General features: G+C 38.4%; 1 protein-coding gene across 1 annotated transcript in view; it reads left to right on the top strand.

The window, feature by feature from the left end:
• The window catches only part of LOC106083069 (nitric oxide synthase), a 317,072-nt gene extending 311,971 nt beyond the window's left edge, over positions 1-5,101 (top strand). Inside the window, exon 17 of the mRNA XM_013245896.2 lies at positions 4,132-5,101. Coding sequence (XP_013101350.2) covers positions 4,132-4,239 — 108 coding nt within the window. The 3' untranslated portion in view covers positions 4,240-5,101. The remainder of the gene's footprint in view (positions 1-4,131) is intronic.
• Positions 5,102-14,505: the final 9,404 nt, after the last annotated feature.

The raw sequence follows: 14,505 nt of genomic DNA, 5'->3' as shown, positions 1-14,505 counted from the left end.
TCGAATTTCGAATAAGCGATGGCAACCCTGAATTTCGAATTTGATCAGGAATCAGTTGAAAATCGCAATTTGTTGTGGTAAAATTCGAAAAATCGAAGAATGTCCGAAAGTGCTGTAACTTTTTCCAATCTTTGAATTTCGAATAAGCGATGGCAACCCTGAATTTCGAATTTGATCAGGAATCAGATGGTTAGGGCGCTTCTCAAAAACTTTCACTTTGATATTTTTTTGCATTTTTCAGGTAGGGGGTTAGCCTTTGAAAATTTTCAATTTTCGAGGCCCGAAAACTTTTTGAGTTAAGGACGCAGAAGTACAGTTCATGGCTTAAAAGTACTTTTTAACACAGTCCCCAAAGTTATTCTCCAAAAAACAAGTTGAAAATCGCAGTTGGTTGTGGTAAAATTCGAAAAATCGAAGAATGTCCGAAAGTGCTGTAACTTTTTCCAATCTTCGAATTTCGAATAAGCGATGGCAACCCTGAATTTCGAATTTGACCAGGAATCAGTTGGTTAGGGCACTTCTCAAAAATTTTCACTTTGATATTTTTTTGCATTTTTCAGGCAAGGGGTTAGCCTTTGAAAATTTTCAATTTTCGAGGCCCGAAATCTTTTTGAGTTAAGGACGCAGAAGTACAGTTCATGGCTTAAAAGTACTTTTTAACACAGTCCCCAAAGTTATTCTCCAAAAAACAAGTTGAAAATCGCAATTTGTTGTGGTAAAATTCGAAAAATCGAAGAATGTCCGAAAGTGCTGTAACTTTTTCCAATCTTCGAATTTCGAATAAGCGATGGCAACCCTGAATTTCGAATTTGATCAGGAATCAGTTGAAGATCGCAATTTGTTGTGGTAAAATTCGAAAATCGAAGAATGTCCGAAAGTGCAGTAACTTTTTCCAATCTTCGAATTTCGAATAAGCGATGGCAACCCTGAATTTCGAATTTGATCAGGAATCAGTTGGTTAGAGCGCTTCTCAAAAATTTTCACTTTGATATTTTTTTGCATTTTTCAGGCAAGAGGTTAGCCTTTGAAAATTTTCAATTTTCGAGGCCCGAAAACTTTTTGAGTTAAGGACGCAGAAGTGCAGTCCATGGCTTAAAAGTACTTTTCAACACAGTCCCCAAAGTTATTCTCCAAAAAACAAGTAGAAAATCGCAATTTGTTGTGGTAAAATTCGAAAAACCGAAGAATGTCCGAAAGTGCTGTAACTTTTTCCAATCTTCGAATTTCGAATAAGCGATGGCAACCCTGAATTTCGAATTTGATCAGGAATCAGTTGGTTAGGGCGCTTCTCAAAAATTTTCACTTTGATATTTTTTTGCATTTTTCAGGCAAGGGGTTAGCCTTTGAAAATTTTCAATTTTCGAGGCCCGAAAACTTTTTGAGTTAAGGGCGCAGAAGTACAGTTCATGGCTTAAAAGTACTTTTAACGGCGTCCCCAAAGTTATTCTCCAAAAAACAAGTTGAAAATCGCAATTTGTTGTGGTAAAATTCGAAAAATCGAAGAATGTCCGAAAGTGCTGTAACTCTTTCCAATCTTCGAATTTCGAATAAGCGATGGCAACCCTGAATTTCGAATTTGATCAGGAATCAGTTAAAAATCGCAATTTGTTGTGGTAAAATTCGAAAAATCGAAGAATGTCCGAAAGTGCTGTAACTTTTTCCAATCTTCGAATTTCGAATAAGCGATGGCAACCCTGAATTTCGAATTTGATCAGGAATCAGTTGAAAATCGCAATTTGTTGTGGTAAAATTCGAAAAATCGAAGAATGTCCGAAAGTGCTGTAACTTTTTCCAATCTTCGAATTTCGAATAAGCGATGGCAACCCTGAATTTCGAATTTGATCAGGAATCAGTTGAAAATCGCAATTTGTTGTGGTAAAATTCGAAAATCGAAGAATGTCCGAAAGTGCTGTAACTTTTTCCAATCTTCGAACTTCGATTAAGCGATGTCAACCCTGAATTTCAAATTTGATCAGGAATCAGTTGGTTAGGCCGCTTCTCAAAAATGTTCACTTTGATATTTTTTTGCATTTTTCAGGCAAGGGGTTAGCCTTTGAAAATTTTCAATTTTCGAGGCCACAAAACTTTTTGAGTTAAGGACGCAGAAGCACAGTTCATGGCTTAAAAGTACTTTTTAACACAGTCCCCAAAGTTATTCTCCAAAAAAACAAGTTGAAAATCGCAATTTGTTGTGGTAAAATTCGAAAATCAAAGAATGTCCGAAAGTGCTGTAACTTTTTCCAATCTTCGAATTTCGAATAAGCGATGGCAACCCTGAATTTCGAATTTGATCAGGAATCAGTTGGTTAGAGCGCTTCTCAAAAATTTTCACTTTGATATTTTTTTGCATTTTTCAGGCAAGAGGTTAGCCTTTGAAAATTTTCAATTTTCGAGGCCCGAAAACTTTTTGAGTTAAGGACGCAGAAGTGCAGTCCATGGCTTAAAAGTACTTTTTAACACAGTCCCCAAAGTTATTCTCCAAAAAACAAGTAGAAAATCGCAATTTGTTGTGGTAAAATTCGAAAAACCGAAGAATGTCCGAAAGTGCTGTAACTTTTTCCAATCTTCGAATAAGCGATGGCAACCCTGAATTTCGAATTTGATCAGGAATCAGTTGAAAATCGCAATTTGTTGTGGTAAAATTCGAAAAATCGAAGAATGTCCGAAAGGGCTGTAACTTTTTCCAATCTTCGAATTTCGTATAAGCGATGGCAACCCTGAATTTCGAATTTGATCAGGAATCAGTTGGTTAGGGCGCTTCTCAAAAATTTTCACTTTGATATTTTCTTGCATTTTTCAGGCAAGGGGTTAGCCTTTGAAAATTTTCAATTTTCGAGGCCCGAAAACTTTTTGAGTTAAGGACGCAGAAGTACAGTTCATGGCTTAAAAGTACTTTTTAACACAGTCCCCAAAGTTATTCTCCAAAAAACAAGTTGAAAATCGCAATTTGTTGTGGTAAAATTCGAAAAATCGAAGAATGTCCGAAAGTGCTGTAACTTTTTCCAATCTTCGAATTTCGAATAAGCGATGGCAACCCCGAATTTCGAATTTGATCAGGAATCAGTTGGTTAGGGCGCTCTCTAAAAAATTTTCACTTTGATATTTTTTTGCATTTTTCAGGCAAGGGGTTAGCCTTTGAAAATTTTCAATTTTCGAGGCCCGAAAACTTTTTGAGTTAAGGACGCAGAAGTACAGTTCATGGCTTAAAAGTACTTTTTAACACAGTCCCCAAAGTTATTCTCTAAAAAACAAGTTGAAAATCGCAATTTGTTGTGGTAAAATTCGAAAATTCGAAAAATCGAAGTATGTCCGAAAGTACTGTAACATTTTCCAATTTGCAAGATATTCTCTTGCTTGAATCCTTTCCTGGCTTTAGAACAGGCATTTCTTTGCCGAATTTCGGGATCTATATAATTTCTCATGTTGGCATGATTTTGACTCCAATTGCGGTTGCGGTAGGTTGGTTGAAATCTCTGTTAACTTTCACATTATTTAAAGTCATTTTATTAGACATGCAATGACTTAACTGTTTCTATGCTCGCATGTGGGTGTGTGGTTGTGGGTGTGTGTGTGCGTGTAAATAGGATGCATGAATGCATAGGAATGGCGATGAATGTATCCTTCAGGAGTTCAAGTGTGCGTAACACAATGAGTGCGTGGTTATTTACTTTTCGAGACCTCAGCAGCTGACATTTACAATGTGTCAGAGTGAGTATGAGGTGCTAGCAGAGTTACTCTGTGTGTCAGCTGCAAACAGAAAAAGTTGAGCATTGGTTTGGTGAAGCAAATGTTTTATAAATATTTAATAAGGCTGCCGTTCAAAAACAAAAGTAACATGTCTTTGCAATGCCGAAAACACACGAAAGGAATGAGCAGTCTGTTGTAAAAAAAAATACGAGGTATGTTTTACAATCTACAACAACTTTGAACAAACTTTGGGAGGGGGTGAGAAGGCAGGCAGCATCAAAGTTTGCCTAAGACACATTTCAAGTTGTTCCCAGTCTCTTTTTTTTTTTTAAATCAAAATTTTTATAAATCAAAACTTTTCTTTCGTCATTTTTGGCATTTGTTTAATGAGAGCATATTGTTAACATATGTTGTGTGTATGTTTGTTTTCTCTTCAACTTTCAGGATGAGAATCGTTACCATGAGGACATTTTTGGCATTACTTTAAGGACCGCCGAAATACACACCAAATCAAGGGCCACAGCACGTATACGAATGGCATCACAACCTTAAATGCCAAGTATGTCAAGCAATATTTAGACTAGGGCAGGGGAAGGAGCAATTATTCCCAGTAAAGGACCAGCGGAGAAAATGCAAAGGACAAATTTTTTTTTTTTATTAAAAAGCAATTCTCATAAAAACATATGAAAAAATTAACACAGAAAAAAAATCAACTTATATATATGTGTAAAATCTTAAAAACAAAACAGTTGAATAATTTTGTTAGTTTTTTTTTCTTAAAATTTACTCCTCGAAAAAAAAGGTAAACGACAACTTCTATTTTTAATACTAATTGTATTGTTAATCGATCTAAACTCCATGAAAGAAAACAAAAAAGCAAAAATTTTTGAATTATATAACTTTTAGCCAACTGGCAACATCATATCACAACACAAATCAATTTCAATAACATTACCTTACCTTACCTAACTTAAACCAAAGAAGCCCATGCTTAACATAAGATAAGGTTTAGAAACCACTTTTTTGTTTAAAATAAAAAATAAATAATAATAATTATATCATGAATCTTGTTGTTGTGTAGGTTTTCGAAAATGTTTATTATGCTAATTAAAAAAATTATTGTAATTATTACTATTGTTATTATTATTGCCCACTACCATGATATTGAGGTAGTATACAAATTATCATTATTGAATATTTTCAAATTTTTATTATTTTTCCTCTTTTTTTTTTGGTTTTTCTTAAATCAATGTTATTTGCTAATTCGGCATACGTATTTACAATCATATCAGCAAAAAAAAAGCAAAAGCAACTCTTATCGATATCAGTATCTCTAGTATGAATTATGAGAAAGGAATTGTGAATCAAAAACACTTTAAAATAAATGGAAACCAAATTTAAATTAAATCGCAAACCATCTGACTTTTTTATTTAATATTATCATAAAAAAAAATTGAGATTGCAATGAAGGTAAGTAAAATAAATAAATCGAGTTCTTCAAAGCTTAGCTGCCCGCCCATAGGACTATGAGGCGGTCCGTGGTAAACAATGCAGCGTCATACAGTAGGATATGATAATGAAGTAAAAAGGCAGAAGGAGAAGCGCAGAAGAAAAAAGCTTTTGAAACGCTTTTCAAAGTTCGGCTAATGGGACAAATGTTCTGTCAAAACCAATTTAAGAAAGAAGACAATAGACCGATCTGAACCATATGTGACACGAGAGATCGGTCTATATGGCAGCTATATCCAAATCTGAACCGATCTGAGCTAAATTGAAGAGGGATGTCGAATGGCCTAACACAAGTCACTGTCCCAAATTTCGGAGAAATCGGACAATAAATGCGCCTTTTATGGCCCCACAACCCTAACTAGAGAGATCGGTCTATATGGCAGATATATATAAATCTGGACCGATCTGAGCTAAATTGAAGAGGGATGTTGAAGGGCCTAACACAACTCACTGTCCCAAATTTCGACGAAATCGGACAATAAATGCGCCTTTTATAGGACCAAAACCTTAAATCGAGAGATCGGTCTATATGGCAGCTATATCCAAATCTGGACCGATCTGAGCCAAAATGCAGAAGGATGTCAAAGGGCCTAACGCAACTCACTGCTTCAAATTTCAGCAAAATCGGATAATAAATGTGGCTTTTATGGACCTAAGACCCTAAATCGAGAGATCGGTCCATAAGGCAGCTATATCCAAATCTGGACCGATCTGGTCCAAATTGAAGAAGGATGTCAAAGGGCCTAACGCAACTCACTGTCCCAAATTTCGACGAAATCGGACAATAAATGCGCTTTTTATAGGACCAAAACCTTAAATCGAGAGATCGGTCCATAAGGCAGCTATATCCAAATCTGGACCGATATGGGCCAAGTTTCAGAAAAATGTCGAAAAGCTTAACACAACTCATTGCACCAAATTTCAGCGACATCGGACAATAAATGCACCTTTTAGGGGCTAAAAGTCTTAAATGGAGGGATCGGTCTATATGACAGCTATATCCAAATCTGGACTGATCTGGGCCAAATTGAAAAAGGATGTTGAAAAGCCTAACACAACTCACTGTCCCAAATTTCGAAGAAATCTGACAATAAATGCGCCTTTTATAGGACCAAAACCTTAAATCGAGAGATCGGTCCATATGACAGCTTTATCCAAATCTGAACCGATCTGAGCCAAATTGACGAAGAATGTTGAAGAGCCTAACACAACTCACTGTCCCAAATTTCAGCAAAATCGGATAATAAATGTGGCTTTTATGAGCCTAAGACCCTAAATCGGCGGATCGGTCTATATGACAGCTATACCCAATTCTCAAACGATCTGGGCCAAATTAAAGAGGGATGTCGAAGGGCCTTACACAACTCACTGTCCCAAATTCCGACGACTTCGGACAATAAATGCGTCTTTTATGGGCCCAAAACCTTAAATCAATAGATCGGTCCATAAGGCAGCTATATCCAAATCTGGACCAAGATGAGCCAAGTTTCAGAAAAATGTCAAAGAGCTTAACACAACTCACTGTACCAAATTTCAGCGACATCGGACAATAAATGCACCTTTTATGGGCTAAAAGTCTTAAATGAAGGGATCGGTCTATATGGCAGCTTTTTCCAAATCTCAACCGATCTGGGCCAAATTGAAGAAGAATGTCGAAGGGCCTAACACAGCTCACTGTCCCAAATTTCAGCAAAATCGGATAATAAATGTGGCTTTTATGGACCTAAGACCCTACATCGGCGGATCGGTCTATATGGCAGCTATATCCAAATCTGGACTGATCTGGGCCAAATTGCAGAAGTATGTCGAGGGGCTTAACTTAACTCACTGTTCCAAATATCAGCGACATCGGCTAATAAATGCGCCTTTTATGGGCCTAAGACCCTGAATCGGCAGATCGGTCTATATGGCAGCTATATCCAAAACTGAAACTATCTGGGCTAAATTGAAGAGGGATGTTGAAGGGCCTAACACAACTCACTGTCCCAAATTTCGACGAAATCGGACAATAAATGCGCCTTTTATAGGACCAAAACCTTAAATCGAGAGATCGGTCTATATGGCAGCTATATCCAAATCTCAACCGATCTGGGCCAAATTGAAGAAGAATGTCGAAGGGCCTTACACAGCTCACTGTCCCAAATTTCAGCAAAATCGGATAATAAATGTTGTTTTTATGGGCCTAAGACCCTAAATCGGCGGAATGGTCTATATGGCAGCTATATCCAAATCTGGACCGATCTGGGCCAAATTGTAGAAGTATGTCGAGGGGCTTAACTTAACTCACTGTCCCAAATTTCGACGAATTCGGACAATAAATGTGCCTTTTATAGGACCAAAACCTTAAATCGAAAGATCGATCTATATGGCGGCTATATCCAAATCTGGACCGATCTGGGCCAAATTGAATAAGGATGTCGAAGGGCCTAACACAACTCATTGTCCCAAGTTTCAGAAAAATCAGATAATAAATGTGGCTTTTATGGGCCTAAGACCCTAAATCGGCAGATCGGTCCATATGACAGCTATATCCAAAACTAGACCGATCTGCGCCAAATTGAAGAAGGATGTCGAAGAGCCTAACACAACTCACTGTCACAAATTTTAGCAAAATCGGATAATAAATGTGGCTTTTATGGGCCTAAGACTCTAAATCGGCGTATCGGTCTATATGAGGGCTTTTTCCCATTTTCAGCTGACAAAAACTGCAGTTTTAGCAAACATTTTTGCTGTTTTGAATAACAAATTTGGTTTGAATAACAAACGGGTTGTTGGACGTTTTTTTGGCTGGGGCTGAGGCTGGCCCCCAGCCACTTTGCCCTGAATATAGGTATTAAATTCGTTATTTACTCCCAAAAATCTTTCCTTTTAGACCCATATTGATATAATCGAAATATAAGTGCTTTGAGGTTTACCCACAAACACTTGGCTCCAAAACTGGATTTCTTTTCAAATCTCAAATCACTTTCAATTGAGTCCAATGTTGTCATGATGGCTCAAACAACCGATTTGAGGTGTTTCAAGAAGGTTAAGCGCAACCTAGATACTTTAACACAAGTTTAATGTCTTTTTCCTAATCTACTCCCAAACTACTTTCATTTGAGCCCCATATAGCCATGATCGGCTAATATGACCATTTGAGGGGTTCTTGAGGGAGGCGTCACCTCCTATTACATGGACTTCATCTTTTATTTGGGATCCATATTGACATGAACGTTAATATGAACATGGATATGAAGTGAGTTTGGGAGAGTTTTAAGGTTGGAACGGCCCGCAGGGTACTTAGACCCAAATTTTAATATCATATTCGTATTCTACTCTTCAATACCTTTCTTCGGATACCCATATTGTTCCGATCGGTCCTCTTTTGATTTCGGGTTGTGTTTTTGGGGTTAGGGTGAAGATGCGCTCCCCTTCCGATATCGAAAAATTATATAGCCTATGTTTCCTTCCAGACCAACCCTACATAATGTGGGAAAATTTCGAGCAAATCGGTTCTGCAGTTTTTGAGTCTATACCGAACAAACAATCAAACCGATCCCAAATAGTCGTGATTGGCTAATATGTCCATTTGGGACGATTTTGGGGGTGGGGTGACCTTCTATACTTTGACCTGATTTGTATGCCAGATTCGTAATCTACAACTGAATACTTTTCATGAAAATGATCACCCTGTTCCCGCGTCCTTTGGGCCGGAACGAGCTTGCTCACCTGCAGGAGCTTGACGAGGATCGGCACCTCCACATGAAAATGTGGCTACAACAACCTTTCATTTGAGCCCCATTTTGGTAGAAAAGTGCAATTTGACTGCTTGGAGTAGTATTGGGGTTAGGGCTTGGACCTGGGTACTTGGACCAATTTTAGTACCATATTCGTATTCTACTCGTCAATACCATTTATTTGATCTTTTCACTTTTGATTTTGTATGGTGTTTTTGGGGTAACGGGGGAGGGTCCGCTCTCTTCCGATATCAACAAATCATAAAGCCAATTCTTCCTTCTTGACCATCTACGTAATCTACTCCCAAATTCCTTTAATTTGAGTCCCATATCGTATAATCGTCCAATGAACCCATTTTAGGGGGATTTGGGGTTAGGGCGGCCCCACAGTTACTTGGACGCAATTTCTTATAACAAATTTGTACTCTACTCCTGAATTCCTTTCATTTGAGTCACGTTTTGTCCCGATCGATTCACTTTTAATTTTGGGTAGTACTTTTGGGGTAAGGGGGAGGGTCCGCTCCCCTTCCGATATCAAAAAATTATATAGCCTATGTTTCCTTACAGACCAACCTACACAATCTGTGAACATTTCAAAGTAATCGGTACAGACGTTTTTACGTCGATATGGACCAAACAAAAAAAAAAATACAAATTGACTTTTACATAAAGGGTGATTTTTTAAGAGCTATAGCAAAGTTTTTCAATGAAACACATTAAATTCAGAAAAATGCTTGAAATCTTTATTTGAATCGATAGTACGGTCCATATAATTTAATGTTTGAAGATTAATTCATGCAAATGTTGACCGTGACTGCGCCTCAAATGGTCCAATTTTGGCAAACTCTTTCCAACATTTCGGCCGGTATCTCACGAATAAGTGCTTCAATGTTGCCTTCCAATGCGTCAATTGAAGCGGGCTTATCTGTAGAAGATATGATCTTTAATATAGCCCCACAAAAAATAGTCTAAAAACGTTAAATCGCACGATCTAGGCGGTCAATTGACCGGTCCCGAATGTGAGATAAATTATTTAGCAAACTCGCCTCTCCATAAGTCCAATGTTACGCCTGCTTTGTGGCATATGGCACCGTTTTGTTGAAACAACATGTTATACAAGTCAAGCTCTTGCATTTGGGGCATACAAAAGTTGGATATCATCTCACGATAGCGCTCACCATTCACATTTACATTAAGATTTGCATCCTCTTTGAAGAAGTACGGTCCAATGATGCCACCAGCCCATAAACCGCACCAAACTGTGACTGTTTCTGGATGCATTGGTAACTCTTGAAATGCTTGTGGCTCATCTTCACTCCAAAATCGACAATTCTGCTTATTTAAGTACCCATTGAGCCAAAAATGAGCTTCGTCGATGGAATGAAAAAAGAGCGCTATGAACTTTCTTAACAGAGCAAAAATGCAAATTTTGCCCATGAACATTCCTCTAAGGAACAGGGGCAAACTTTTTATATATCAATTAGTGCAGTCCGATTCAAGTTTTAAGCTCAATGCTAAGAGGCCGAGTCCTTTTTATAGCCGAGTTCGAACGGCGTGTCGCAGTGCGACACCTCTTTGGAGAGAAGTTTTACATGGCATAGTACCGCAATAATGTTGTCAGCATTAGGAGGGGAAAGCCATCGCTGAAATTTTTTTCTGATGGTCTCGCCAGAATTCGAACCCAGTCGTTCAGCGTCATAGGCGGACATGCTAACCTCTGCGCTAACAGAGCACGCATTTTTAAAATAAAATTCATTAATTTGCAAGCGGTTTTCGTTTGTAAGACGATTCAGGGTTAAATTATAGACAAGAGTGAAGATGTTTGACAGTGAAACAAAACACGTGACGTGCGTGAGCTGTCTAAACTAGTGTTGCCAAAAAGACAACAGTAAAAAAATCATGCTTTATATATATTGGGTTGCCCAAAAAGTAATTGCGGATTTTTCATATACTGCTCTGTAATTGCATTCTTTCTTCCGTCAGTTATCAGCTGTTACTTTTAGCTTGCTTTAGAAAAAAAGTGTAAAAAAAGTATATTTAATTAAAGTTCATTCTAAGTCTTATTAAAAATGCATTTACTTTCTTTTAAAAAATCCGCAATTACTTTTTGGGCAACCATCCATTTATAAATTTTGTCCGATTTTCGTCTATGTGGGCGCAAAACTCACAGTTTCGAAAAAAACAAGTAAAAGGGTGTTAAGTTCGGGTGGGCCTAAACTTGGGAACCCGCCACCATTGATAAATGGGAACTATATCTGGTTATTGACCGCTTTGGACCGTACTTGGCACAGTTGTTGAGAGTCATAGCAGAACACTATATGGAAACTTTTAGCCAAATCGGATAAAAATCTCGGCTTGTATGGACTCAAAGTCAATTCGGGAGATAGGTTTTTATGGGAGCTATATCATGTTGTTGACCGATTTTGACCGTACTTAACACAGTTGTTGGAAGTCATAACAGAACACTATGTGCAAAACTTCAGCCAAATCGGATAAAAAATGCGGCTTGTAAGGGCTGAAGAAGTCAAATCGGGAGATTGGTTTATATGGAAGTTATATCATGTTCTTGACCGATTTGGACCGTACTTAACGCAGTTGTTGAGAGTCACAACAGAACACATTTCAGCCAATTCGGATAAAAATTGCGGATTCCAGGGGCTCAAGAAATCCAATCGGGAGATCGGTTTATGTGGGAGCTATATCCAAAGCTGAACCGATATGGACCGCTTTCAATCCCCAACAACCTACATCAATATAAAGTATCTGTGCAAAATTTCATGTGGCTAGCCCTACGTGTTCGACCGCTTTTGTGATTTCGACAGACGGACGGACATGGCTGGATCGACTCAGGATGTCGAGACGATCATAAATATATATATTTTATGAAGTCCTAGATCAATATTTCGAGGTGTTACAAACAGAATGACTGGATTAGTATACCCCCATCCTATGGTGGTGTGTATAAAAAGGAATGTCACCATCCTATGGTGGTGGGTGTAAAAATTGTGCCAGTTCAGCCAATAATGGAAGCCTCTTGGGCACGTAAAAACCTAATCAGAAAATCGGTTTATATTGGAGCTATATCACCTTATACACCGCTTTTGGCCATATTTGCCACGCTTGTTGAAAGCCAAACCACTACCTACAAAATTTTAGCCAAATCGGATAACAATTGCGGCTTCCAGAGCTCAAGAAGTCAAATCTGGCGCTCGCGTTATAGTAAAATACATCCAAATCTGAACCGATATTGCCCATTTACAATCCCCAACAACCTACATCAAGTGGCTAGCGTTCGACCGCTATCGTGATTTCGACAGACAGGTAGACGGACGGACATTCCTAGATCGACTAAGTATGTCACTACGATCCAAAATATATATAATTTATAGAGTCGAGGTGTTACAAACGGAATGACGAGATAAGTATACCCCATCCTATGGTGGTGTGTATAAAAAGGAATGTTTGTTAAATGAAAAAATCTCAGTTATGTACGTATAAAGAATTTATGGCTTCTCAAAATCTATCGATTTGTGTTCTTTCAAGAATTGGTGTCCATTAAAATTATTAACTTATGTTTTTATGTTAGTAAATCTTTTTTTAATTAGTGACCAAATATTCTTATCAAATTTACAATGAGCGATATGCATAAATTTGAATTAACTAAAGCTTGGTCTTCTCTTTCATAAAATAGGGGAAGCTCTTGCTAAACACTGATGGTCGGCTATCATCTTCAGAAGACCGATAAAGACATTGACTTTTATATGGCAAATATTTAAAATAATCGCATGGCTCGAAGCCGCTTCATGAATATTTGTCAAATTTATTTTGTCAAATGTATACCATTTTGTTTTTATAGTAGCTAGCTAAAATCACAGTTATAATACCCACCACCATAGGATATATATTAATCTAGTCATCCCGTTTGTAACACCTCGAAATATTTGTCTAGGACCCCATAGAGTATAAACATATATTCCCGATCGTCTCGAAATTCTGAGTCATTCTAGCGTTGTCCGTCCGTCCCTCAGTCCGTCGTAGTCACGATAGCGGTGGAACGCGGGCGGACTCTCCCCCTTAGCCTAAAATTGAAAAACTAATGAAAATATGCCTATGAACATTCGACATCCTATGGGAAGAAGTTTTAACATGGCGTAGTACCTCATAAATGTACGCCAACGCTAGTAGGGGATAACCATCGATGAAAATTTTTTTTTGATGTTCCCGCCAGGATACGAACCCAGGCGTTCAGCGTCATAGGCGGACATGCTGACCTCAGCGCTACGGTGGCCTCCACCTTAACCTAGTTTTCAAAAAGCATCAGATCTAGGAGATGGGTATAGCGATTTAAGCGAAATTTTGTTTGCAGTCTTAAAGTAAGCTAAAAAGAAAAATTTGGTGTCCAAATTTGGGGTGGGATGGCTTAGGGGACCACCTCACCATCACAGCCAGCCAAATTGATATATAAACCAATCATGACAATATGGGGCTCAAATGAAAAGTATTTGAGAGTAGAAAACCAATCTGATGTCCAATTGTGGGACCAAGTGATTGGGGCGCAGCTTTAGCCTCAAAAACACCCCCTAAAACGGACATATTTATCAACCAAGGCAATATGGGGCTCAAATAAAAGGTCTATCGGAGTAGAGCACGAATCTGATATCCAAATGTGGGACCAAGTGTTTGCCGGTTACATCCCCCAAAAAGACCACCAAGTAGGACGTATTTGGCAAAAAGAGGCTCAAATAAAAGGTATTTAAGGGTAGAGCACGAAAAGCACCCAAACCTAAACCCCCAAACCTGGACATATTTGCCGACTATGGCAATGCGGGGCTCAAATGAAAAATATTTGAGGGTTGAGCACGAACAAAAAATCAACATTCGGGACCAAGTGTCTGCGGGCCGGCCCACCACCCATAACACCCCCCAATAGGGCGTAGTTGATATTTGAGAAGATATTTGAGGCTCAGAGGTTAGCATGTTCGAATCCTGGCGAGACCATCAGAAAATATTTTTAGCGGTGGTTTTCCCCTCCTAATGCTGGCAACATTTGTGAGGTACTATGCCATGTAAAAATTTCTCTCCAAAGAGGTGTCGCTCTGCGGCACGACGTTCGGATTCGGCTATAAAAAAGAGGCCTGTTCCTTAGTGGAATGTTCATGGGCAAAATTTGTTTGTTTTTATTTGAAGGAGGAGCACGAAGCTGAAATTTTTCCAGAGCCTACCCCCATAACACACCTCAAGTTACACATATTTGCTACAACGAGAGGTGTGTGAGAGTAAAAAACGAATCGCATTCCAAATTTAGGGCCATGTGTTTGGGGGACGACGTTCTAAACTGGATATATTTGCCGACAATAAAAGGCCCAGGGACTGAGATCCAGGCGATCATGGTGTGGTGCGTCCCCATCTCACGCACCACACCATGATTACTTACAAAATCAAAAGTGAACCAATCGAGACAATATTGGTATTAAATGAAAGACACTGAAGAGTAGAATACGAATATGGTATTAAAAATTGAGTCCAATTATCCAGGAAGACACCCTAATCTCAAAAATCCTCCAAGCTGATAAATTGAAGGTTCAAATCA

The sequence above is a fragment of the Stomoxys calcitrans genome, chromosome 3, assembly GCF_963082655.1.
Source record: "Stomoxys calcitrans chromosome 3, idStoCalc2.1, whole genome shotgun sequence".
Classification (NCBI taxonomy): domain Eukaryota; kingdom Metazoa; phylum Arthropoda; class Insecta; order Diptera; family Muscidae; genus Stomoxys; species Stomoxys calcitrans.
The sequence above is the reverse complement of the archived record's forward strand: the minus strand, read 5'-3'. Positions and strand labels throughout refer to the sequence as shown.